Source organism: Benincasa hispida, chromosome 9 (genome assembly GCF_009727055.1).
Source record: "Benincasa hispida cultivar B227 chromosome 9, ASM972705v1, whole genome shotgun sequence".
Lineage (NCBI taxonomy): Eukaryota > Viridiplantae > Streptophyta > Magnoliopsida > Cucurbitales > Cucurbitaceae > Benincasa > Benincasa hispida.
The window spans coordinates 89,925,907-89,952,819 of NC_052357.1; the positions used below are offsets into that span (position 1 = coordinate 89,925,907).

Below are 26,913 nucleotides of genomic sequence, written 5' to 3' on the forward strand. Positions count from 1 at the left end.
TTTGAAAATGAAAAGGAAACTATTGTGCAAGACAAGAATTTGCCTGATATCAATTTTCAGTGTTCATTAAACAAGAAGCTACAAATAACTGCAATGGAATCACTTGATTTGATAGTTCCACATTGTAAAGATAATGACCCTTAACATGGTTACATATAAACTTTATAAAGTGCAAATTAAAGATGAAACTCAACAATCTAACAACATATCCAAACACCAGTGATCACTTCAAGTCAAATGAAGATCATGAAATATACCAGACTGAGCATGACGAAGTAATCCAACATCTAAGAGGTGTTTAGGAAGCCTCAGCAGTCGGTTGAGTCAAACCAGACTTCACCAACAGCTTACTTACGGACTCCGGTGAGCACACTTGATACTTGACATTCCCAGAAGGTGAAAGAAAAACCTCAGCTAATTCAAGTTTTTCTGAAGTAAGACTTGTGCTGTCCATGGTTTTGCTGAGCACCTTAAGTGCAAGCTGAATGGCCTCTTCCCTACTGATATCATCCTTGTAATCCTGTTTGAGCATTGACTGTGCTGCTTGGTTGTTTGCACCAATTGCAGCAGCCTTCCAACCACCATAGTTTCCACTTGGGTCACTCATGTATAGTTGAAAGCCGTAATTTTTATCCCATCCTGCAAACAGAAAAGAAACTCCGAACGGACGTAGACCACCAAACTGAGTGTAGCCTTGCTTTGTATCACAAAGGGATTGAACAAGTTGCTCAACGGGCATTGGCTCTTGGTAAGCATAAGTGTATCGCTGGGCTTGAACTCTTGCAGTGTTGATTAATATGTTTGCATCAGACATTATTCCAGCCACAGCACATGCAACATGATCATCAATTTTGTACATCTTCTCCGTGGAAGTTGAGGTCTGCAGGAGTTTGGAAGTGACCTTCTTTTCACCTACCAAAACAACTCCATCTTTAGATAATATCCCAATAGCGGAACCTGCATTTCCAATTGCCTCCATTGCATATTCAACCTGGTAAAGACGGCCTTCTGGAGAGAATATTGTTGTTCGGCTATCATATCTTCTAGACATTTTTTGTTATCCTGTTACAAAAAGAGCAGGACAGTTAGAATAGATAATCTGGCAGGGCAAGATGAACCCATCAATTGAGCACGGATATATGGATGGGAGACAAACATGGCAATGCACAGATAACACATCCTTGTTCAACAGAGGGGGAAAAAACAAACAAAACAATGAGGACAATAAAATGTGCTGAATTTATATATATATATATTTCAACATTTTCAGACACTATGAATTGTATTATAGCTGAGGATCTAGAAATACATTTCTATATTTCCATTGCAAAATCTCCTTCTACCTCTGCCTCTCTCACCCACACCCAAATAACTTCGGTCTATATTACAGAGCAACTTTGTTGTTCCCCCATAATGATCCAAATTTCTACCGTCTATCTTGTAAGAACACAAAAATGAAAAAAATATGATAGTGACAATATTTGTTCTTGCGCATTATAGAGATGCATGAATGAGTGGTCTAGCTTGACAAGTCCATACTCCAGTCAAGTACTTGTAAGAAATGAATGAATGGTCCAAGGGTTGTTATTATTTTAGTGAGATGCCCCATCTGTAACCTACAACAGGTGTTGAAGTCCGGAAAATGAATTGTACTGTCTTAGGAAATACAATTTTCCAGGCTATCTTCATTGACAATGACAGAGAGAACAAATTGACTAGTACAGAAATTTCCAAAAGAGGACTCAGTTGAGAATGTATTGGATTTTTCTTCCAACCTCTAGCGTCAAAATAGTTGAATCTAAAATGACACAGAACTTTTCAATCCGGCCTATTGATAACAACTACATGTGCATACATTTTGTCAAATAAACGAATAAACGAATTAGAAAACATTTGTTCACCCATCTAAACGATCTCCCAAACCTACTTCTAGCAACTTGCACTAATCAATTGAAGTAAACCAGCTTTTCAAATCGATTATAAACAGAAAACCTAAAGGCTCACAAAACTTCCACAATATTATTCATGCGTTCGATTGTTCTTCGACAAGGAGTCCCTTTTGATTGCTCGCAGGACCTACTTCTGATTGGTCATCCTTTTGGTGGTACAAAGAAGATGCTTTGATTGGCCTTGGTGCGGCCTTTCTTTTGGAACCTTTGAGGCGAGCGTAACATGTGTCTTTTTAGAGACTCTTTTTCGTCTTTTGATCATTTTGTGGATTTAGCGTTTTCTACTGCTTTTCTTTAGTGCAAAATGAAGTATCCTTTTTTCTCATTTCAGCTTATCTTATTTATGCTCTAATTGGGGACTTTTATTGTAAACACCTATTGGTGTTGGGTTTATCCTGTTATTTCATTCATCAATGAAATATTTCTATTGGGTCCCTTTGATATTACCCAACAAAGATAATAGGCCAGATGGATAACTGGAAATCTCCACGGCCATTTCTGAACTAACACCGTATTCCTTCCTACAGTAAGGCTAGCACCCGTAATTGTAAAGGTTGAATTACAATCACCCAATTCACCAAATAAAATCCTCCAACTTCTATACCTTCTTAAAGGAAATCTCCGGCATTTTATCCAATTAGAGCAATAATATGAAGAGAAAACTTGAATAAGTGTTAGTCTTCTCTCGTTGAATGAAAGTGCTTTTCGATTCTTCAACATTTTCTTGAAAGGTAGACACCAAAAAAAGTTCCTTAATAAGGAGAAAACTCAGAAAGTGGCTCCAAGTGCTCGAGAGGCCAATCAAAAATTGGGCAAGGGAGATAGAAGATTATAATTCGTACAGGAACCTACAACTACAAGTATATTACCAAAACGTTAACTACTAAATCATGAAATGGATCGTAAAATCCCAATTCTCGGGCTAAAACTCAAATGCATTTTCAGAATTCCACTGCTATATTCAACTTATAATGACCAATTCTCATATGCTCGAAGTAAGTTGCCAGAGTTCCCTTTCAAATCACATCCCCTACGCTGACACTCCCCTCGAGGAACAATATTCCATCAAACAAACTTGCAAAAGTCAGCGTATTACAAATTTGAAACAATTCATAGAGACGAAGTAGAACATCACCTGGAACAGCAAGAAATTGAAGAGAATTATTGTCAGCTAACCCGCTCGCTCAGATCGCTGATGTCGTCAGGAGAAGAACAGATTTGTAATTGGCTGCAAGTTCAGCTACAAAGGCACCGGCTTCTTCCTCAAGAAAACTTCGATCTATAAGTGGGCTTAGTTACGGTTACGGCCCATGAGAGTTGGGTTTCTTTCGAAATAGCCCAATAATATTACCAAGTATTTTCATGTTCAGATTTTTACATGAAAAACTCTCTTAGCCCCTTAAATGTTTTTGAATTAAGGAGGTGTTTGATAAATGGGTATGAGTTATTGAGTTAGGTGGGTATTTATTACCCATGTTTGTTAAGCCTATAAAGAAAACCTATGAGTTATTAAACCCTTTTTTACCCACTCAAAGCTCTCATTTTTTATCCCCTCAAAACTAGGACCTTTTATATTAATATGGTTGTTTTCAAAACTTATTAGGGAAATAAGGCTATTTTGAAACTTATTAGAGAAATATTGTTGTTTTGGGAGATCGAAGCTAGAAGTCGAGGATTGAGGATTCGATTAATGTAGAGGTCGAACATTGAGAATTCGACAAACAAAGAAAAACTTGGAAACAATATGTATATTAGGGTTGTCGAAGGTTGAAGTTTCGACATACATAGGTCGAACATTAATCGAACGTTGAGAACTCGACAAACAAAGAAAAACTTGGAAACAATATGTATAAAGGGTTGTCAAAGGTTGAAGTTTCGACATACATAAGTCGAAACTTCAACCTCGACAAGTGAAATCTTGCTAATTTTGTGATGAAGATCTTGCTCTAGAAGGAAATCTCACTAGAAATGTGGGTTGAATCTTATTGGTAAAGTGAGCATCGCTAGGAAAGAAATGCTTGATCTCGCTCTTGAGGAGGATCTCGCTCATGAAGATCCTCATGAGCGAGATCCTCATTGCTTTTTTAGTATTTCTATTTACTTGACTTTACTATTTATATTTACTTGACTTTACTACCAACGTGGCTGCTACTTACTTTCAACTAACATTCAGATTGGGGGTTCGGCTGGAACGAGGAGTTCAAATGTGTCCAGGTCGAGAGGGAGATTTTCGATCTTTAGGTTCGGGTAAGATTCTAGAACAAAAAATGTACGGGTACGTGTTATAATATAAATATTAATAATGTGTATATGTATCAATGCAGAGTCATCTCAATACGAAGGGGATGTGGAACAAGTCATTCCCATCTTACGATGACCTCTCCACCGTATTTGGGAAAGACAGAGCAGTAGGGTAATCAAGTGAGGACCCATATGTGATGGTGACGAATGCATTTAGAGAGTTTAAAGATGAGATTCGACTTGGATCACAGGACTGTCACACACCTAAGGTTCACCAAACAAAATCACCATTAAATCAAGATGAAATAGATGAAGAGCCAGCAGAGCAATCTACAGGTAGAGCGAGTGTACCTGCCGAGTCATCTCGAGGCAGTAAGAGGAAGAGGCCATCATTCCAAGCTGAAATGATCGACATCATGAGATCGACTGTTGAAATGCAGAGCACACACATGGGTAGACTTGCATCGTGGCAAAAGGAGAAGTATGAGCTGGAGTTCGGGCGTCGGAAGGAAGTAGTAAATGGCATATACAACATTGATGGCCTGGATGAGGGTGATCAGGTCACCCTTATTGACCTCCTTGTCACAGACATTCAGAAGACAGATTGCTTTCTTACAGTACCGAACACGCACGAAAGAGGTACTGCCTCTGTCTACTAGGAAGAAACATGTAGACTGACCATACCCCTATATTTTATTTATAGTTCTTTTGGATAACAACAAATGGACAATAGACTGTCATGTCGAAAAGAATGATAACTTTTGCATACATCATTACATGTATTTTTTGTGTTTGTGTTATGAAACGGATATTATAAGTATCGAAAAGAACATATATTTTGTGAATTTTTTTTGGAAACGGCCACATGTTCGGTCGGTTCATATTATTTTTGTGATCTTATGAAAAATGTTACTGTACTACATCACATTCTCACCATCATAATCAAATGAAAGGTAATTATCCTATGTACAATTTCAATTTCAAATATACTATCCATATTATATAAAAATAAACTGTATGATATGTGAAATAATAAAGTTAAGTTAGCAAGATTCAATATATATACATACAATATACCAATTAGTAATTGGGATAATTACCTTCAATATATATATAAACATTCAATATATATACATACAATATACAATATACCAATTAATTGAGCAGCAATATGAAATATATTTTGTTGGTATGTTTTACCGATTGAAGAGAATTAAAATTACTACAGTTTTTGAAAAGAATATATGAAAAATAATCTATTATGTTCTACAAATTGAGAAAAAAAAATTGAGATTGTCCGGTTTATGTCATAAATGATTTGAGAAAATACGTGTATATTTGAAAATTAATCAACAATAGCAAAGCATAAAACCAAAAAAAATAAAAGAATGAAATAAAAACCAAACAGAAAAAAATAGAACTAATCTCATTCACAAAAAACTGCATCAGATCCCCAACTCAACTCAACTCAACTCTACACAACAAACATAGACAATAATTACCAACTCAATTCAACTCTGCAAACAAACACGGACAATTTATCTCCCCAGATAATTTAACTCTCCAGATAATAATTACCAACTCAACTCAACTCAACTCTCTCTGCTTTTATCACATACCAAACACACCCTAAGAGTTTTTCATTGAAGGCTTTAGATAATTTTAGACAATTTTATCATTCTTTCTATTTTTTAGTAAATTCGTTTTTCTTAGATAATGAGCCATTTTTTCTTTTAGTCAATAATGAGCCCTTTTTTTCATGTATTTAAAAGTTTATTTTTAAAATAAATGGAATATGGAAAACAATAGTGATGAGTCTACAATTAAGGTCTTCTGTGTAGAAAACCCTTTCATGTTTGTATAGTTCTTTTTCTTTTTCTAATTTTATTGTTCTTTCACTGTTGGAGATGTTGATTTTTCTCATGGAGCTTGTGTTATAGGACGGGTAGTATGTGTGAAGAAGGAAGTAACGAAAAAAATTGTGAGCTAAATGGGGATGGGTTCCCATCCTCATTATCCCTCCCGCTTATTTTTATTATTATTATTATTATAGACACACCTTTGAATTAATTTAATATACATACGATATACTAATATTGTATGCGTAATGAAATAAGAAGAATATGAACAACAATATAACAATGAAAGCAAGACAAGAGAGAAAAGTAGAATAGAAGAAGTAGAGAGCTAATATTGAACTCAATTGTGGTGTCCTCTACAAAGGTACCTTACAATCCTATTTATAGGGCATGGTGGAGTGTATGTGTTACAAAGTAAAAGTTAATGGGGAGGTTATGGGATTAGATAACCTATGAAGGTTATGGGTACGTTATAACATAAATAAGTTATGGATATCTAAATATTACATTTATATTACTCCTTTTTAGATATTGATAGTATGTAAAATAAATGTCCTGTTAAAACCTTACTAGGAAAAGACCTAATGGGAAAAAGTTCTTAATGAAGGGAAAACAGTACATTATTTTATATACTTCAGTGGCTGTCTCATTAAAAACCTTGCTTATCAAAACCTTGTGAGAAAAACAATAGTCAAGGGCAAAAAGCGTATAGTATTTTTACTCCCTCTCATGAATACATCACGTGAGTTCTCTGAGTTGTTGCATTTTAATGTTGTGCACCAACTTTTCGAATGTTGGTGTGGGTAGTGCCTTTGTAAGTAAGTCCACCAAGTTGTCTTTTGAAGGAATTTGTTGAACACTAATGTCGCCATATACTTCAAAGTCATGTGTGTAGAAGAGTTTTTGTGAGATATGCTTTGTTCTATTTCCTTTTATATACACACCTTTGATTTGAGCTAAATGTGCAGTATTGTCTTCAAATAATATCGTTGGTAAATTTTTACCGGAAGACAAGCCACAAGTTCCTCGAATATGATGAGTCATTGACCTCAACCACATACATTCCCTACGAGTTTTTCATGAATTGTAAAAAATTCTGCATGATTTGAGGAAGTGGCTGTGATGGTTTTCTTACAGAACGCCACGAATAACAGTTCCTCCACATGTAAACAGATAATTTGTTTGAGATCTGGCTTTGTGTGGATCAGATAAATATCCAACATCTGCATAGCCAACTAGATCAAAGTTTGATTTGTTTAAATAAAACTAACCCATATCATTCGTTCTTTGAAGATAATGGAGTACATATTTAACTCCGTTCCAATGTCTTTTTGCTGGAAAATAACTATATTTTGCTAATAAATTTACTGAGAATGTTATATTCGGTCTTGTGTTGTTAGCAAGATACATTAGTGCACCTATTGCCCTAGATATGGCACTTTAGGACCAAGTAGTTCTTCATTATCTTCTCGAGGCAAAATATATCCTTTTTCATATCTAGTGATTGAACTACCAATGGAATATTCAATGGGTGTGCTTTGTCCATGTAAAATATTTTTAAAATCTTTTATGTATATGTCGATTGATGAATAAAAATTCCATTGGCTAAATGCTCAATTTGCAAATCAAGGTAAAATTTTGGTTTTCCAAGATCTTTCATCTTAAATTCTTTTACGAGATATACTATTGCCTTTAAAAGCTCTTCAGGAGTACCAATTATATTCAAATCATCAATATATACAGCTATAATAGCAAACCCTAACTGTGATTTCTTAATAAAAACACATGGACGAATTGGATTATTTTGATAACCTTCTTTCAATAAATATTCACTTAGACAATTATACTACATTCGTCTTGATTGTTTCAATCCATATAATGATCTCTGTAATTTGATCGAATACAATTTTCTATAACTTGAATTACATGATTCAGGTATCTTAAATCCTTTAGGGATTTTCTTATAGATTTTATTTTCTAGAGATATATATAGATATGTTGTGACAACATCCATAAGATGCATGTCAAACTTTTCATATATAGTCAGGCTAATTAAATAACTTAATGTAATAACATCCACCACAAGGGAATATGTTTCCTCTTAATCAATGCTTGGTCTTTGAGGAAATTCTTGTGCAACAAGTTGTGTTTTATATGTTGTGATCTCATTATTTTCATTTCTTTTACGTACAAATACCTATTTGTATCCCATGGGTTTTACACTTTTAGGTTTATGGACTATAGGTAGAAAAACCTCACGTTTTGAAAGTGATTTTAATTCTGCTTGGATGACTTCTCTCTACTTAAGCCAATCCTTTCTATGATGACATTCTTGAACAGGTCTAGGTTTAGAATCCACATTTTCATGAATGATATCATGGACAACACTATAAGAAAAAATGTTGTCTATAACTACATCAGTTCTATTCCATCTTTTTCCTATCATGATATAATTTGTCGAGATCTCATTGTTATCTTCATATATTTGAGTCTCTTCAACATTTTTATCATTAGTCATGTCCAGGTTTCTTCTTGAATGTTCCCATATCCATTTGAGTCATTTCGACTATTGATTACTTTTCTTTTTCGAGGATTTTTATCCTTTGAACCTATTGGTCTACATGCTTCTGGCATACCGTTGACTCATTAGTTGTAACAACTTGTTGAGTTAAGATTTCAATTCTAGATGGAGCATTTGCAACTGAAATATATGATTCAGTCACTTTCTTAGTATCTATAAATGCATTTGACATTTGGTTTGCTTGCTTTGTAAATAAATTACCTTTCAAACTTCTAAATAAGACAATAACGATACATTTCAGGTAATTTTATTTTCCAACTTCTTAATTTCTCCCTTAATGTTGGAAAAGTTGTCTCATTAAAATGACAATCAACAAATCATGTAGTAAATACATCACCTGTTAGGGGTTCAAGATATCTAATAATTGATGGGGAATCAAATCCGACATATATTCCTAACCTCCTTTGAGATCCTATTTTAGTATGTTGTGGTGGGGCAATTGAAACATATATTGCACAACCAAAATTCACAAATGAAAAATATTTGACTCCTGGTCATAAGCTAATTTTATTGGAGAGTACTTATAATAGATGTTAATCTTATGCATATAAGTGACGCTCATACAAAATAGCATAACCTCATAAAAATATTGAAAGTTTTGCTCTCATAAGTAATGGTCTAGCAATTAATTGTAAGTATTTAATAAATGATAATGCTAAACTATTTTGTGTATGAACATGAGCTACAGGATGTTCAACATTTATCCCTATTGACATGTAGTAACTGTTAAATGCTTGGGATGTAAATTCACCAACGTTATCAAGTCGAATGCTTTTGATTGCATAATCAGGAAACTGTGCTCTTAATTTGATTATTTGAGCAAGTAATCTTGCAAATGCAAGATTTTGACTTGATAATAAACACACATGTGACCATCAACTGAATGCGTCAATTAAAACCATGAAGTATCTAAATTGTTTGCTTGGTAGATCAATAGATCTACATATGTCACCATGAATTCGTTCTAAAAATATTGGCGATTCAATTTCCACTTTAGCTGGTGATGGTCTTGAGAGTAAACAACGCATGATAATTCATTAGATTGAAGAATCTTCTGGTTCTTTAATGGATGTTCATGAGAATTTTCAATAATTCTTCTCATCATTATTTACCTAAGATGACCCAATCGATCATGCCAGACATTGAACATATCTAGATTCATGAACTTCCAGTTCATGGTTGCATATGTTTCAATTACTCGTATATAAGTATAATATAATTCAGAAGAAAAAGCAGGTAGTGTTTCCAATATACGTTTTCCATGTGAAACAATAGATGTAATATAAAGATATTCTATATTATTCTTATTGTTGGTTTCAACATGATAACCATTTTCACTTATATCTTTGAAACTCAATAGATTTCTTTTTAACTTACTAGAGAACAAATCATTATTAATTGTGAATTTTGTTCCTTTAGGCAAAATAAGATTTGCTTTTCCAAAACCTTCAATCAAGTTTGTAGGACCGGATATTATATTGAAATTTTCTTCAAGCATTGTCAATTTATGAAAATATTTTTTACTTTTAAGTATTGTATACGTAGTTGCACTATCTACCAAGCGCAAGTCTTCATTTTTCATCTTTGGGTCAACAAAAATATGAGAAATATCCATGAATTTTCATTTAAAATAATGATTACAAAAAGTCTCAAATCAAAATTAACTTGTAAATACAAAAATAAATAAATAAATAAAACATAAATTAATATTAGTTTTAGACATTATCAAAATTAAAATGAAGTATTTGCTACTCTTTGAATGTCATCAATTTTCTCTTCAGGAGACTCAAAGAAGTCAGCAACATCCAAATGTGTCATGTTTGAAGGCCCTTTTAAAATAATATTAGTCTTCTCCACCTCATACCGAGCTACTACCATCTCTAACTTTCTTGATTAATCTTGGAAGATTTCTTGGAAAAGACTAGCTCTAGTACTAGTTGTTATGAGACATTATGCAAACTAATAGGTCTATAGTCTCCAACAGAAAAAGGGAAAGCCCAAGAGAAAAGATTTTACCTGCCTAATTTTCTACTCGTGGTAGGTGCCATCTGTGAACCTAAACAAACCACGTTGTAAAAGACTTAAACAAATGATGAGGAAATTGGTTTCTTCCTCATTCAGACTTCAAAGAAATAGGTTTGTTCTTTCCTTTCTCTCTCTATCATTCTCTCTCAGCTTTCTTCTTCAGTTTTGATTTTCTGGGTTAATCGATGAAGATGATCAAGGATTCAAGCATGCAAATTGACAAAAATGAGGAGTAGAAGAAGAGGAATACAAAGATTATAATGGTTCGATCTCGAAGACCTATGTACACTCTACAAAGGTATGAAGATCTCTTTATTCAAGCTTTCTAAGTTGTATATTATAGATCTCTCTCTCTGATTACCCTAATATTTTCAGCACATATGAATTGATTTAATAGTTCACTATATTTATAAGTAGATAGTTAGTTCAATTGTTAGTTTGTTTTAGCTAACTTTCTAATAGTTGTTTTTGTTTCTTGTGTGAGGTGAACTGGAAGAGGATGTCTCAGTTGGATCTTGAGCTGTTCAAAGGTAAATTTTAGCTCAATTTCTTTACAGGAATATTGTTGGTAAAAGCACAATTACAAAATGTCTTGAAGTATTAAATGATAGAAAGGGAATTTATTTAATTAACTCTACTCATATTGTTTTAATTTCAAAAATTCCCACCCCTTATTCTGTTGGAGACTATAGACCTATTAGTTTGCATAATGTCATTTATAAAATCATTACAAAAACTATTTCTAATAGACTTAAACCTTTACCAAACTCTTTAGTTTCCTCTTCATAAGCTGCTTTTATCCATGAAAGAGCCATAATTGACAACATCATTCTTGACCATGAATGCCTACATCTATTAAAAAGAAGAAAGAAGAACTTGAATGGTCTTGTTGCAATTAAGTAGGACCTCAGTAAAGCATACGATAGAGTTGAATAGATTTTCTCCAAAAAATAATGCTTAAACTTGGTTTTGACCCATGGTGGGTGTCTTTTATTATGGACCGCATCTCATCGGAAACTTTCTCTATTCTCATTATGGCAACCTAAAAGGAGCATTATTTCATCTAGAGGACTCAGCCTTGTCTCCTTATTTTTTTTTTTTTTTTTGTTATTATTTGTAATTGAAGGTCTCTTATATCTTATCCAAAATGCAATATCAAGGAAGACTCTTTCAGGTTTACACTTAACCAATACTTGTCCTATCATTTCACATCTTCTATTCATGGGTGACAACATGATCTTTTGAAAAGAAAAAAAAAGAAAGAATTATTAATCAATAAACAAATTTTGAACTCCTATGAATTAGCTCGGGTGAAAAGATCAATTATGATAAATCGACAATACTCTTCTCAGCTAATGTTAATAAGGACAGAGCTAATTTCTTATGTAACATTCTGGGAATTTCTAATGTGAATGACTTAGGACTTTACTTTGGTATCCTGTCAATTCTCTCAAGAAGTAGATCCAAAGATTTCAGTTATATTCTATGCAAATTTGATCAAGGCTGGAAAAGGTCTTTTTTCTTTAAGGCTGGAAAGGAAATATTAATTAAGAGTATTGGTCAAGCTTTACCCACCTATGCTATGAGTTTATTTAGACTACCAAAAGACTTTTGTAGCAATATCACAAAATCATTTTCGAAATTTTGGTGGGACTCTCAAGTTAACAAAAGGAAGATTCATTGGATGAGTTGGAAAAGAATGCATCTTCCAAAAGTTCTAGGTGACCTAAATTTCATAGATTTAGAAGGTTTTAATCAAGCCTTCATCGCCAAACAAGTCTGGAAAATTTTAATGAATCCAAACAATCTTGTTTCTATGGTTTTGAAAAGCCTCTACTTCCCAAACTCCCCAATCCTTGAAGCTCAACTTGGTAAAAAGTCTTCTTCAATTTGGAAAAGTTTTTGCTGGGGGAAAACTTATTGATAAAAGGTCTACGTTGTAGAATTGGAAATGGTTCTTCGATTCACTTGTTTTTTGATCCTTAGATCCCTTGCCCTAATACTTTTAAACCCATTTGTTTCAATCCTCTTCTTACAAACTAAAGTCACTGATTTCATTCATCTAAATGAATCCTGGAATATTAATCTTTTGGATGAGTACTTGTTCGAAGATAATATTGCTTGTATAAAAAAAAAAAATATAACTTTCTTAAGATGGAAGTTGGGAGGTAATCTTTTACCAACTTTCCTATGATGGAAGTTGGGAGGTAATCTTTTACAAACTTTCCTATGACGGAGATCAGGAAGTCAAGATATTGACTTTTCTAATATTCTTGAGATGATGAATTTATTTTGGGATCCTACATTAAATTAAAAATACAATTTACTAATAGCCTTTGGCCACTTATGGTTGTTTTCATTATTGATAATAACAATGATCAGTAAAATATGTGACATTTAAAAATCAAAACAAAAATATCTTTTTCTTTACAAAAAGTCTTTCTTTAATAACACAAGAAAATAAAATAAAATTGCATTATTGGAATGAGTGTTGTGAGATGCTAACACCTTCCTCATACACAAAAACCTACAAACCCTTTATGTTTTCTTTCCAGACCAATTTAGCATATTTTGGGTGTCCAGTCCCACTCTCCAAATCAAGATTGATAACGACTTTATTTTCCTCCTCTTGGGAACAACGTCAGTCGCTCTGTGTTGCAAACCCATAGGTCGTAGCAATAGCTTGACGACTCTATTGGGAAAATGCTTTATTTGTTTTCATGTTTATATATATATATATTATTACTATTGTAATCACACACATGTACACAAACCCCCTATCTGAGCTATACCCATAAGTTTAGAATCGAGGATTAGTAGTGTCGACTTTCGTAGAGCTATGTCTCCCGTATGGGTACGCAAAAACCCTCACTCAGGTCAACCTTATTCAGGATACTGATGAGAGTGCCTCTATTTTTTTCTTGAATAAAGAGAAAACAAAGGATAACTTGAGGACCTTGCTTCATTAGACATTATAGCCTAACCACACATATTACGTTTGTACATAGATGTAAATAATTTGTACTCCTGTTATTGTTATACTTCATAACTACGTCCCTCGATCTTCCTCATAGTTTTTCTCATTAAAAAAATATTCTCTTTTTTTAACCGTTATTTTTTTTTTTAAAATATACCTCTTTGCAAAAAAAAAAAAAAAAAAAACAGTTTAAGTCAACTTGCATTCCAATTCATCCTCACCTCTTTCCATTTTTGCTTTATTAAAAATAAATCATTTATAAAAGCAAAAAAGAAGTCGAAGTAATGTTTTCTCCCTAATATTAAATAATCACATCCTAAAAGAGAGATTAAAAAGAAAAAGAAAAAAATTGCACGTCATCATTTGTTATAATTATTCACTTTTACATATTTGTAAATTTTGACTTTTATGTTTGTAACAAAATCTTTGACTTTTTTCTTTTTTAAAAAAGTTTCAAAGTATTGTTATTCCAAAATATCATTTTCTTAAAAAGGAAAACATTCAATTGTACATATTTTGCAATATATGTTTTCCATTTCCATTTTTTTGATTTTGTAAAAAGAGTATTTCAAAGTAAAGTTCTCCCTTTTTATTTTTATTTTCTTCGAAAAAAGTTATTTCACCACTCAATTGTACTTATTTTATAACATATTTTTCATTTTCGTTTCTTTGATGTTATAAAAGGACTATTTCAAAGTCATATTCTCCCTTTCTATTCTTTTATTTGAAAAGTCACACATCCATCGATTGTACATATTTTGCACTATTTTTTTTCATATTCTTAAAAAAATTCCTTGATTTTTTTTTTTAAAGAGTATTTCAAGTCATGTCCCCCTTGTATTAATTTATTTGAAAAAGTTATGCATCATTCAATTGTACATATTTTCAAGTCTTTTTTGTTTTTTTTTAAAGGGAAAATCATTTGATTTTTCTTAAAGGGGCATTTCATAATTAGATTTTTTATGTTTATTGTTCACTTGAAAAAATATATTCATACGTCGTTCACTTAGACATTTTACAGCATATTTTTCATTCCTTCAAATCAAATCCTTTGATTTTTTTCTTGAAGTCTATGAAGTATTATTCTATATTTGCATTAAATTAATTTGAAAAAAAAAAGTTCTTCCATTTGCTTGTACATATTATGATGTTTCAAATAAAATTTTGGAAGCCTTTCTATTTTTTTTCTTTGGTCAGAATAATGTTTTTCCAACATTTTTATTCTAAAAAAAATAAAAGAAACATGCATCATTTGTTCGTACATATTTTCAATATTTTTAACAAAATCTTTTTTTTCTAACTTTTTTTAAAATAATTATTTCTCACAATAATATTATTGCACCATATATTTTTTTTAAAATCATGAATCATCTTTTGGTACATATTTTACGTATGTTTCTAACAACTTTTTTTTTTAAAAAAAAACTTTTTAAAGTAATGTTATTGCACCTTTTTTTTTATATATAAAAATTACAAATCATCTTTTTATACATATTTTACCGTCTATTTTTCATATTTCTAGCATGTTTTTTCAAGAAAAAGAAACTCGCCCTTTTTCTTTAGAAAAATAATGCATCATCTATTTTACATATTTTACCAAGTATTTTTATTATGTATAACAAAATCTAATTTTTTTTCCCTAAAAAAAATCTTAAAGTAATGTCATTGTACCATATTGATTTCTTAAAAAAAAAAAATCACTCTAACATGTATATATATATATTCTTTATAAATCTAACATTGTTTGATTTTTTTTTCAATGTAGTATTCTTTTACATATTCATTCATTAAACAAATCACGTGTCATTAATTTGTACATACTTTTTAGGTAATTTTCAAGAATTTCAAACACATCTTTGACTTTTGAACAAAAAACCTTATTTTAAAAGCAAAGTTCTTGTTTGTACATACTCATCTTCTTCTTAAAAAATACCATGCAATTTTCACTTGTACGTACTTTGAATCCTAATTTTCACGTTTTATACAAAATTCTTGCAAAGAAGATAAACATAAAAAAAAAAAATATATATTTTTCAACCTAATTATTCTGTTTCTTTTCTTATGAAAAATGGCATTTGTCATTTGACTTGTATGTATTCTTACCATATTTATCTTTTCTAAGTTTTTGAAACATCTTTGTTTGTAAAAAAAAGAAGTAAATTTTACTTGTAAAAGAGAAAGGAAAAAGGAAAAAAATTTCTAAATTAAAAAAAACAAATAGTTGATTTAACTTCATTCCATCTCCCCATCTCAAAAAAAAAAAAAAAAAAGTTCCATCTTCTTGATAGGAAACCTTGAAAGTTTAAATCATGTTTGAAAAAAAGTTGAGTTTTTTTTTTTTTTTTTTTTTTTTTTTTTTTTTTTTTTTTTCGGGTAAGATGACAAGAAGAAGAAGTGAAAAAGAAAAAAAAGAAAAAAAATTGTGAATGTCCTCATTGCACAAGTTTTATATAAAGCTCTCTTTTGCCTACAAGAATGCCACCTTGACCATATTTTCCTCTGAACCTCATTAAATAAATACCATACCACCCAAATCCATTTCCTAATATCCTTGACCTACATTTCTTCTTAGACCCATCATCCCATTTCGTTATTAACTCATTTGAGCTATTTGACCTAAATAAGAATTTTATTGGCCTACACTATAATATTATAGTGGGGCAATTGACTATTTTCTTTTGATCTATGTCGTAATACTACTATAGTGTGGCGGTTTGGTGTTTTTCTTTTGGCCTATACCATAATGTTGTTATAATTGGGCAATCCATTATTTTCCTCATCTTTACCCACATATTTGTCAACCTTAAAAACCAGGGTTTCATATTTTGTTTAGATGACTTCAAAAGTAATTTATAGTATTTATCTCTTACAGATACCATCTCAAGTCACGAAAAGATTTTGAATTTGGTCAGTTTATTTATAAGTTCCTTAACGACATATCTGATTCTTACGCTTTTCTCATACCTTTAAATTTTACATCCAAGTTATTTTGAATATCTTTCATATCTTTCATATCTCTCTTTGATCAATCCTATTCTCTTAAATAAAGTGAGTCATTTTCTGAAGACAATAACTTTAAGGATCAGATGTGCTAGCAACCTCGGAGTAGATCTTAGTTCAAGTTCAAATTACTGGCAAATTACCAACGACTTCACAAGGAGCTACATTTGGGAACATAGCATTTTGGTTTTTGAGATATAAAGTAGCATCAAGTAATGTGGCGTATTTACCACATAGTTGTCTTCAACGAGGGATGTGGAATGGAGGAAAAAAAAGAAAAAAGAAGGAAAAGAAAAGAAAAAATGAAAAGGAAAATTAAGAACTAGCAAGTAAAAGAATTTTTTTTGATCCTTCAATGTGTTGGGTTTTATGCCCTAAAACTCGTAGATAGTAAATGCTATCAATTGACCATCATCAATAAAGAGTTATTGATGTTAATTCAATAAATATTATTGATTGTGTTGTATTTTATTTTGTCTTAATAACCCTAAACCCAATAAACTAACATTCAAGGATGCCTTATGAGTCTTGAACTGTATGTAGAGACATATAGAGATCAATGTTCAAGAAACAACCTAAAGGATCTATAGTATAGGGATAAGACTGTGTACCTTATCCTAATGACACTATGGATACGACCCACTTTGTATTTGATACAAATGCAATAATCCAACGTGTTTGTGTAGGTGACACATTAGTGAAGGTATCCTATGCAATGAGTTTGCATAAGATCGAACCGTAAAATAGTAACCACTAGATATAACACCGTCCGTTAACTAGTTAGGTTCTTATTTCAATTGGATGATCTAGGCAACTTAGTCTTAATCTTGAGTATATTATGAACCCTTGTTCACGAGAGATTATCCTTTGATTTTTATGGGTGAGAGTTGCCAGTTTTTCAACTCAATAAGCCTACTATTTTAGGGACAAGATCGAGCGAGGAGCTGGGAACATAGTAATACAAGATGAAATTTACTCCTTACCAACTTCAAGGTAAGTAGATGAGTATTCCATTAAGTGGTGTCTCCAAGACTTGAACAAAGGGTCCTACTCTCTCATTGGCTCGAGAGGGATTTCTGTTTATTGATTGGACCATAAACCGATTGTTCATTAGAGAAGCACTGATACTTAAGGATACAGAGGTAACTTAAGAGTAAAATGGTAATTTGACTCAGTTGGTGTTATGGACACTCGTGAAGAACTAATTTATTCTTATTGATCTATATCCGTGGACATAGAAATATATCTATAGTGAGAAAAGTGCAACATAGTTAACATAGTTAACGAATATTATAGAAATATATCCGTGGACATAGAAAAGTGCCCATAGTTAACGAATATTGATTAATTTGGTTAATGAGTTTAGCCAGTTCATCTCATATCGTTGGAGTTTCTGATCTATAGGTCTACCAATCCCCTTGTTAGCTCACTAAAGGATATTATAAAGGAAGGATTTGAATTGTTCAAATCAATTTAAAGAAATTGTATATTAATGTGATTAATATGTAATTGATTATAGATGTGATCTATAATTTAAATTAAGTTGGACAGAAATATTTGAATGAGATTCAAATATTTAATGCAAGCGAATTAGATTTATAAAGAATTTAAATTAATTGAGAGGTGGTGCACATAAACATACGATGTTTATTTATGTTAATTAAATATAGACATTAAATTGGATTTAACGTATAGATGGTTATTTAACTAATGTGCTAATTAATTAAATAAACATTTTTTAATTAATTGAGCACAAGGGTAAATTGGGAAAGACTTGGAGAAAAAGTTATTAACCATTCTCCATACAAATTCTTCTTTATGACCCTTTTAGGGCAATGATTTCGGTGAGATTTACCCTAGCCATCAAAACACAAATAATCTCTTTACTCTCTAAGAGAAATTCTCTATCTCTTCCTCTTTCAATTAGTTAGATACCACCTATACTTCTATTGGAATCCTTGAGAATAACAAGGTTATTCTCATGGTTGTGTTCAAGCTCGATTTAGAAGAAGTTCGTGCCAAGATCGAGAGGATTTTTCATGGAGCTCAGAAATCTTCAAAGATAAGAATGATCATCTCTTAGTTTTCCTTCTCCAAAGTATGTTATTTTAATATGTTTTTCCTTCTCCAAAGCATGTTATTTCATATGTTTATCCTTCATATGTTCTGTTTTAGAACACTATTTTTGTTTCTTCAAAAATCAATTTTCGAGATGCAAGGTATTCACACGCTTCCGCTCGGGATTTGATTCCTACAATTGGTATCGGGGCCAATTTCTTGCATCTTCGTTCTTTGTAGTTTTAAACAAAAATCAGTTTAGAGGTTGTGGGTTTTTTTTTTTTTTTTTTTTTTTTTTTTTTTTTTTTTAATTTAATCTACATTTTAAATGAAGTTTTTGCAAGATGGATTTTTTTCAATTTTGGCACTTAAATTACTTTTAATGTGATTAAAATGTAAAAACCCTTTGTAATTTTTGGGCATTTAATTTTTGCTTTGAGTCTGTAAGTCCTGTGTCGACGAAAGAGCAAGTGTTGCTGAAGAGATCGGAAAAACGGAGGTGTTCAAGGCAAGTTTGGAGCATTAAATGCACAAAACAGAGGCATTCCACCTTTCAGCGTTGCAACGCTAAAAGGCGAGGCATAACGTGCAATGTTACGAAGTCTTGACGGAAAGTTGGCGGCGCGCGAGCTGAATGAGTACTGAAGTTTTTTTTTGGACCTAGGAGTTTTTTTTTTTTTGTTAATTTTTAGATTAACTAATTATAAATATGATATAAAATTTATATTAATGTAATTAATTAATTTTGCATTAGAGTGCCAAAATTGGTCCAATTCTTGTTGTTTAAATTAATTTAATTATGCATTGGATGTATGTTTAGATTAATGTTTGAATTCATATTACATATTATATATCATATAGACTAAAAAATTCCCACCTTAGAATAAACATGTTTATACATCATAATTAAATATAAGTATTATATTTTATAGATGCATGATTAAATTAGCATGCTCATGCATCATAATATAAGTGTTATGTTACAAGGATGTATGAATACATTAAGCATGTTCATGCATCATGCTATGTTATAATTGTTATAATGAATGGTGGAATAATGTATGTGAATGCTTGATTTTCATGTATGATTAATATAAATGTTATATTTATCAAATGAAAATGGAATTTGCATTGAGCAAGACATTACTTAGAAGATATAATTTGTTGTATTTATTTAATGTCATTAGATGCAAATTTATAGGTTTTAATAAAGCACTAAAATATAAGTGTTATATTTTTAGTGAGATAGAATAAAATCTATAATCAAGAGTTGTATGTAAACATAGTCCCAAATTAATTTTAAAATGGTTTAAAATTAATTCACCTAGACTTCTATTAGAATTTTTTCTAATGAGATTAGAAATAGTTTAATCTTTTAATTTGTTTTAATAGGATTTATGAATTTTGTTAAAAGATTAAATATATAAAATAATTGCCCATAAGAGACCTTTGTTTAAGAAACGTTTTGTCTAGACAGGGGTATTTAAGCTGACGGAACATCTCCACCTAGGAATCGACCTGAAAGGTGAATTGGGCAAAAATTTTATAAGCAAACAATAAATGATTGATTTTATTAAAGAGTTTAGTAAATGAAATCAAGTATTGTTAAATTATTCAATATAAGTGTTATATTGAGCAAATTAAAAGGACTTAGATAAATTCATTAGCCAGTTTTTAACTAAGTATAATGAAACCTTAAAAATATTAGAATAATTTAGTAGAAGAAAATTGGTATATGAGATATATCAAATTTTAGTTCTCATGTCCCTAAAAGTTCACAATGTAAGATCTATGCTCGACTTTGTGTCGCCCTGGGTGCGGCCTCCCTTCGGAAAGTATTTTTATGGGTCAATAGCAAGGTGAATTGGTAAAGTGTTCATAGTAAGTGGGAGAGGGATGCGTGTCAATGTATCCTACGGTCTCCTCCATTAGGTTGTACCGTGAGATTCCTTTGGTTCGCCTGCGTGTCATTCTGGAGCGACCATCCTTTCGAAGGGTCTGATCATAGGAGTCGGAACAACACAAACTCTAGTAATGGATAGGGTCTCTTAGGTTAATCTTCAACAGTTGTCTTTCCTTCGGTACCCTATTTAAGCATACCTCTGGGAGCCAAAAATGAGAGGGTCACACTTACGGGATGAACTAAGCTAGTTAATGAATCCTTGATCGAAAAACGGTAGCTAAAAATTATAGGAGTAAGAGTTATTCTAGTATTAATGATTTGCTGAGATTGTCTCAATTCAAGGGAGGAGTAGCTGATCACCCTTTGGTGGCTGTTGCTCTAAACCTTTGAAGTATTGTTGCAAAAACTAAATCATTATTTTAATTAGGGTTCTATGATTACATGTGTTTTTGCTAAATTGATTAGATAATTAAGTAATGGGTTAAGATGTACGGTAAATCGTTTGTTATTCATTTCAACATGTCTTCCATAGTCATTTCCTTGCTTAAAAATGAAAAATTAATCGGTAAAAACTATGCGACGTGGAAATCTAACCTGAATATGATTCTGATTATTGAAAATTGGCTATTTATTTTGATGGAGGAATGTTCTCCCATCCGCACACGCAATGCATCCCAAGCATTAAAGGATGCTTATAACCGTTGGATGAAGGCCGATGACAAGGCCCGAGTTTACATCTTGGCAAGTCTGTCTGACGTTCTTACCAAGAAGCATGCGGCCATGATGTCTGTTGTCAGATCATGGAATCGATAAACAGTGAGGGTGTTGAGTTTTATGCCCTAAAACTTGTAGATAGTAAATGTTATTAATTGATCATTATCAATAAAGAGTTACAGATGTTAATTCGATAAATGTTATTGTGTTGTTTTCTATTTTGTCTTAATAATCTTAAATCCAATAAATTAACATCCAGGGCTACGTTATGAGTCTTGAATTGTATGTGGAGACATACAGAAATCAATGTTCAAGATACAACCTAAATGGTCTATAGTATAGGGATAAAGTTGGGTTCATAAATATGACCCACTTTTTATTTGATACAAATGCTATGATCTTACACGTTCGTGTAGGTGACACGTTGATAACGGGTAGAAATACACGTTATTACAACGCAATGATATAAAACAATGTAGGATTGCGACGGTAAAAATATATAAAATCGTGTCCAAAAGCATTAAGTTGAGAACATTGCAATCGCATGCGCCTATCACATTAAAGCAGCTAATTTACGTATTTTGTGCAGGAAAATACATTGGCGCAAGGCAGAATTGCAATCCAAGGAATTCAGCATCTGAGCGCATTAGAAGATTGCAACCGAAAAGCTATACGATTGTATGCGTTCCGAAGATCTGCTCAAGAAGGTGGCTGCATAAAGACAACACATCAAAGTGAAAGCTTAATAAATCATGATGGGACAGAAAGCTGATACGGTCGAATCCGAATTTAGTTGACAAGCCGTTAACGATGCACTGTACCAAGTACACTCAACTTTTCAGTGACAATTAATCTGTGCATCAGACAGAGATGTAATGACATCCCATCAATGAAATCATTTGAGAGAAAAGCTCTTCACCCTGAAGCTCTATAAATACTGAAGGCCACCTTCATTAAAGGGTTCTAGTTCGGCAGTTCAGAATTTTGGAGTTCTCTTTCACCATATACATAGAGATAATAAATAGTCGTAGTCTGTAATTCTTATACTTAGAGGCGGAGGCGAGTGAAGAGAGAAGACGTCAGAAGATCGTTCCTGGTCAGCTCGAGAGAGTGCCGGAAAGCATTGAGAACGGAGAGAGGGCCGACTCTTGCGAAAACAATAACATTCTTTTGGGCAGAATAGAGAAAAACACAGTGTAAAAGCCTTGGGAAGCAAGACATTGCTACCAGGCTCACTATCCCTACTTTCCATTGTCATTTTGCATTCTGATTTTATTTATAAAATGGAATTTGCATCTCTACATCTGTTCACTCTTTTTACATTACGCATGAGTAACTAAACTTCCGAATGGGTTGAGAAACACTTAGCTAGCATGATCTAAGATCTTCATTCAATCTACTAATTAATTTCATTCAAATATGCGATCATCTTATCTTATGTATGCGTCCATCACCTCTTTAGAGCTACTTGAGAGAGAGTCTAAATAAAGAACCTAGACTTGAGAGAGTTAGGTTAGAATCTAGGCTTGAGAAATTCAGATTAGAACCGCATAAGCAAGAGATAGAAACTTAGAGATAACTTCTGTTTGCTAAAATGCATCGCATGTTCCCTAGAAATAGGATATGGTAATATGCGGTCGCCTTGTGTATGTGTGTATCATTCACCATCGCATAGACAAGAATAGAGGCTTTGACATAAGTCATATAGACATCATTGTATACATCGCATGAATCCTAAAATTAGGAGCCATAACATTTGCATTGAGAGATGACCTGCTGTTGTATGTGTGTAGCATGATCGCATAACTTGAACGCAATCTTAGGAAGTGTTAGCTAATTCCCTTCTCAACCCGTTCCCCGCATACTCATTGTAACTTTCGCTGTTATTGACTCTTTTCTCAAATCTGTCGCATAGGATTTATCTTTTAAACAAACATACCAACAAATTATTATTTTGATTGTTACCGCAAAGGAATCAGAATTTACCGTCGCATATTGTCCTCATAGTCCCTGTGTTCGACCCTGGGCTTACCAGGCAACCTAGTAGGATTTATACTTCGATTTTGCTAGGAAAACTTACATGTACAACGCATACACCACCATCGCAATATACACCATTATTTCATCATATTCACAACACATCACATGTGAGTGAGGGTATCCTATGCAATGAGTTTGCATAAGAACAGACTGCAAAATAATAACCATTAGATGTAATGTCGTTAACTAGTTAGGTTCTTATTTTCATAGGATGATCTAGGAAACTTAGACTTAAGCCTGAATATATTATAAACTCCTGTTCACGAGGGATTATCCTTTGATTTGTATAGGTGAGGGTGGCTAGTTTGCTAACTTAATATACCTACCCTTTTGGGGACAAGACCGAGTGAGAAGTTGAGAACATAATAATACAAGATGGAATTCACTCATTCCTGTCTTCAGGCTAAGTAGATGAGTGTTCCCTTAAGTGGTGTCTTTGGGACTTGAAAAAGGGGCTCTACTCTCTCACTAGCTCGAAAGGGGTTTCTATTTATTGGATGAACCATAAACAGGTTGTTCATTAGAGGAACACTAGTACTTAAGGAGTCAGAGGTAACCTAAGGGTACAATGGTAATTTGACCCAGTTGGAGTTACGAACACTTGTGAAGGACTAATTTACTGTTATTGGTCTATATCCGTGGACATAGAAATATATCTGTAGTGAGAAGAGTGCAACTGTAAGTCTTTAGTGGAATGTACCCATAAGTTAACGAATATTGATTAACTTGGTTAATGAGTTTAGCCAATTAATCTCATATTGTTGGAGCTTCTAATCTACATGTCCACCAGGTCCCCTTGTCAGCTCACTAAAAGATATTAAAGAGGGATGATTTGAATTGTTCAAATCAATTTGAGGAAATTGTATATTAATATGTTAATATGTAATTGATTATGGATGTGATCTATAATTCAAATTAAGTTAAAGAAACATTTGAATGAGATTCATATAATTAATTCAAGTGAATTAGATTCACAAAGAATTAATTAATAAATAAAGAGGTGTTGCACATATACATATGATATTTATGATAATTAAATATGTATATACGTTAAATTGGATTTAATGTATAAATAGTTATTTAATTAATGTGCTAATTAATTAAATAAATGCTATTTAATTAATTGTACACACGGAAAAATTGGAAAAAAACTAAGAGAAGGGGTTCACCCTTCTCTATATAAAGTCTTCCTTATGGCCCTTTTGAGACACATAAAACACAATAGAATTGCAAGCATTCATTGTGTAGTTTTCTTAAGTCACAAAAGAAATCATCTCCACTCTCCCAAAAAGTTTTCCGCCTCACCCTTTTCCAATAGTTGGATACCACCCATCATTCTATTGAAATCTTTGAGAATAACAAGGTTACTCTTGTGAATGTTTTCAAGATTATTCGAGGAAACATTCATGTTCAAGATCGTTGGAGTAGCCGTTCGTTGGAACATCGAGAGGATCATTTTAGGAACTTGGGTATCTACAAAGGTAAGAATGGTTCTGTCCTTTCCCTATAACATGCTATTTACATGTTTATTCTACGTATATTCTGTTTTAGTTTACTATTTTAGTTTATGTAAAAATTGATTTGTGGTATGCAAGGCATTCATATCGCTTTCGCTGCGGGATGTGATCCCTTTAGAGAGAACATGTTCTCGACCTAATGGTCTAGTTCAATGTCGGCGAAATAAACGATGCGATCATTGACGAACAGAGTCAGATGTCCTTTATTTTGGAATTTCTTCCAAAGAGTTTCTTTCAATTCTACAGCAATGTGGTTATGAACAAAATACAGTACACCATAACTACCTTCTTAATGAGTTACAGAGTTATCAGTCCCTTATGAGAGGTAAGGGACCAGTAGAAGGAAAGGCAAATGTTGTCAATTCCAAGAAGTTCCACAAGGGTTCATCCTCAAGAACTAAGTCTGCTCACTCATCTTCTGGTTCTAAGAAGAACTGGAAAAAGAAAGAAGGGAAGTGGAAGGCTCCCGCTGCTGGGAAAGGCAAGTGCAAATGCTTCCACTGCAATGTAGATGGTCACTGGAAACCTGTTTTCTTCCACTCCAAGTACCTCGCCGAGAAGAAGAAAGAGAAAAAAGTTAAATATGATTTACTAGTTCTTGAAACCTGTTTAGTGAAAAATTACCATAATGTCTGGATACTTGATTCGGAAGCCACTAATCACGTTTGTTCTTCTTTACAGGAAATTAGTTCCTTCCAGCAGCTCGAAGAGGATGAAATGATGCTCAAAGTTGGAATGGGAGACGCCATTTCAACTCGTGTAATGAGAGCTGCTAAGTTGTTTTTTAGGAATAAATTCTTTTTTTAGAAAACCTATATATTGTTCCTAAAATGAGGAGGAACCTTGTTTCTATTTTCTATTTAATTGAACAATCGTACTCTATTTCTTTTTCATCTAATGAAGCGTTCATTTCGAAAAATGGTGTGACTATCTGTTTCGCTAAAATAGAAGACATCTTATATGTGTTAAGACCAACTGAATCAAAAACACTTTTAAATCACGATATATTTAAAACTACGAATACTTAAACAAAAAGGCGAAGAGTTTCTCCAAGTAACAATGATACATATCTTTGGCATTTGAGATTAGGTCACATAAATCTTGATGGGAATGGGAGATTGATAAAGAATGGACTTCTAAGTAAGTTAGAAGATGATTCATTACCTCCATTTGAATTATGTCTTGAAGGAAAAATGACTAAAAGACCTTTTAATGGAAAAGGTTATAGAGTCAAAGAGCCCTTAGAACTCATACATTCGGATCTTTGTGGTCCAATGAATGTAAAGGCTAGAGGATGGTACAAATACTTCATTTCTTTCATAGATGATTATTTGAGTTATGGTTACTTATACCTAATGGAACATAAGTCTGAAGCCTTTGAAAATTTCAACGAGTATAAGGCTGAAGTTGAAAACCTATTAGGTAAAAGATTAAAACATTTCGATCTGATTGGGGTGAAGAGTACATGGATTTAGAATTCCAAGAATATATGATAGAATATGAAATTCTATCCCAACTTTTAGTACCTAGTACACCTCAGTAAAACGATGTATCAGAGAGGAAAAATAGAACCTTTGTTCGGAGCTAAGTAGGTGTCTTTAGTTCTACCTAACCTGAAACAAATAATATTTATGAAGCTCGAATAACAACCTAACTAACTCGTAGTTAAAGTGGAAGTAAGAGGTCGATCCACAGGAAAATGTTATTTAATCGTTTCTTTAAACAAACTTAACTATAAAAGCTATAAAACGGGGGTTTTTTATTAAGACAAGAAACATGCTAAAAATAAAAAAGATAAAGGATAATTGTAACAAAGTTAAGAGCAATCTCACTTCTAATCCAAGTTAGATGCTCATTGCAATTCTTATCATTGAATTCTACAAATTTAATTCACAATCAGATTAAGCACGCAACTACTTACATAACTAGATTAATCTAGTCTCTACAAAGGTGGACAACTAGCAATAACCTAGTCAAGAAAGCGCCCTAATCAAGATTAAGGTAGGATAATCTTAACCCTAATCTATCTACATGCTTCTACCTCTATTG

General features: G+C 32.5%; 2 protein-coding genes across 9 annotated transcripts; one reads left to right on the plus strand and one right to left on the minus strand.

Moving 5' to 3' along the window:
• LOC120087333 (proteasome subunit alpha type-4-like) lies at nt 1-3,209 on the minus strand. Its single transcript, XM_039044318.1, has 2 exons — nt 3,085-3,209; nt 1-1,062 (listed from the first exon to the last, which is right to left on the minus strand). Exon 2 carries the CDS (start codon nt 1,049-1,051, stop codon nt 299-301), a length of 753 nt encoding a protein of 250 aa, XP_038900246.1. The 5' UTR covers nt 1,052-1,062; nt 3,085-3,209; the 3' UTR covers nt 1-298.
• Nucleotides 3,210-10,692: 7,483 nt separating this feature from the next.
• Nucleotides 10,693-22,060, plus strand: LOC120087216. Of its 8 annotated transcripts, XM_039044127.1 has the most exons (4): nt 10,708-10,953; nt 11,118-11,185; nt 11,782-11,829; nt 16,682-17,017. In XM_039044127.1, the coding sequence occupies exons 1-4, from the start codon at nt 10,916-10,918 to the stop codon at nt 16,831-16,833; spliced, it is 306 nt and encodes a 101-aa protein (XP_038900055.1). In that variant the 5' UTR covers nt 10,708-10,915; the 3' UTR covers nt 16,834-17,017. The 8 variants fall into 8 exon arrangements, 2 of the variants coding, with proteins under 2 accessions (XP_038900056.1, XP_038900055.1); XM_039044128.1 differs by lacking the exons at nt 11,782-11,829; nt 16,682-17,017 and adding an exon at nt 21,897-22,060 and having other exon boundaries at nt 10,698-10,953; XR_005484459.1 differs by lacking the exon at nt 11,782-11,829 and having other exon boundaries at nt 10,709-10,953.
• The last annotated feature ends 4,853 nt before the right edge of the window (nt 22,061-26,913 follow it).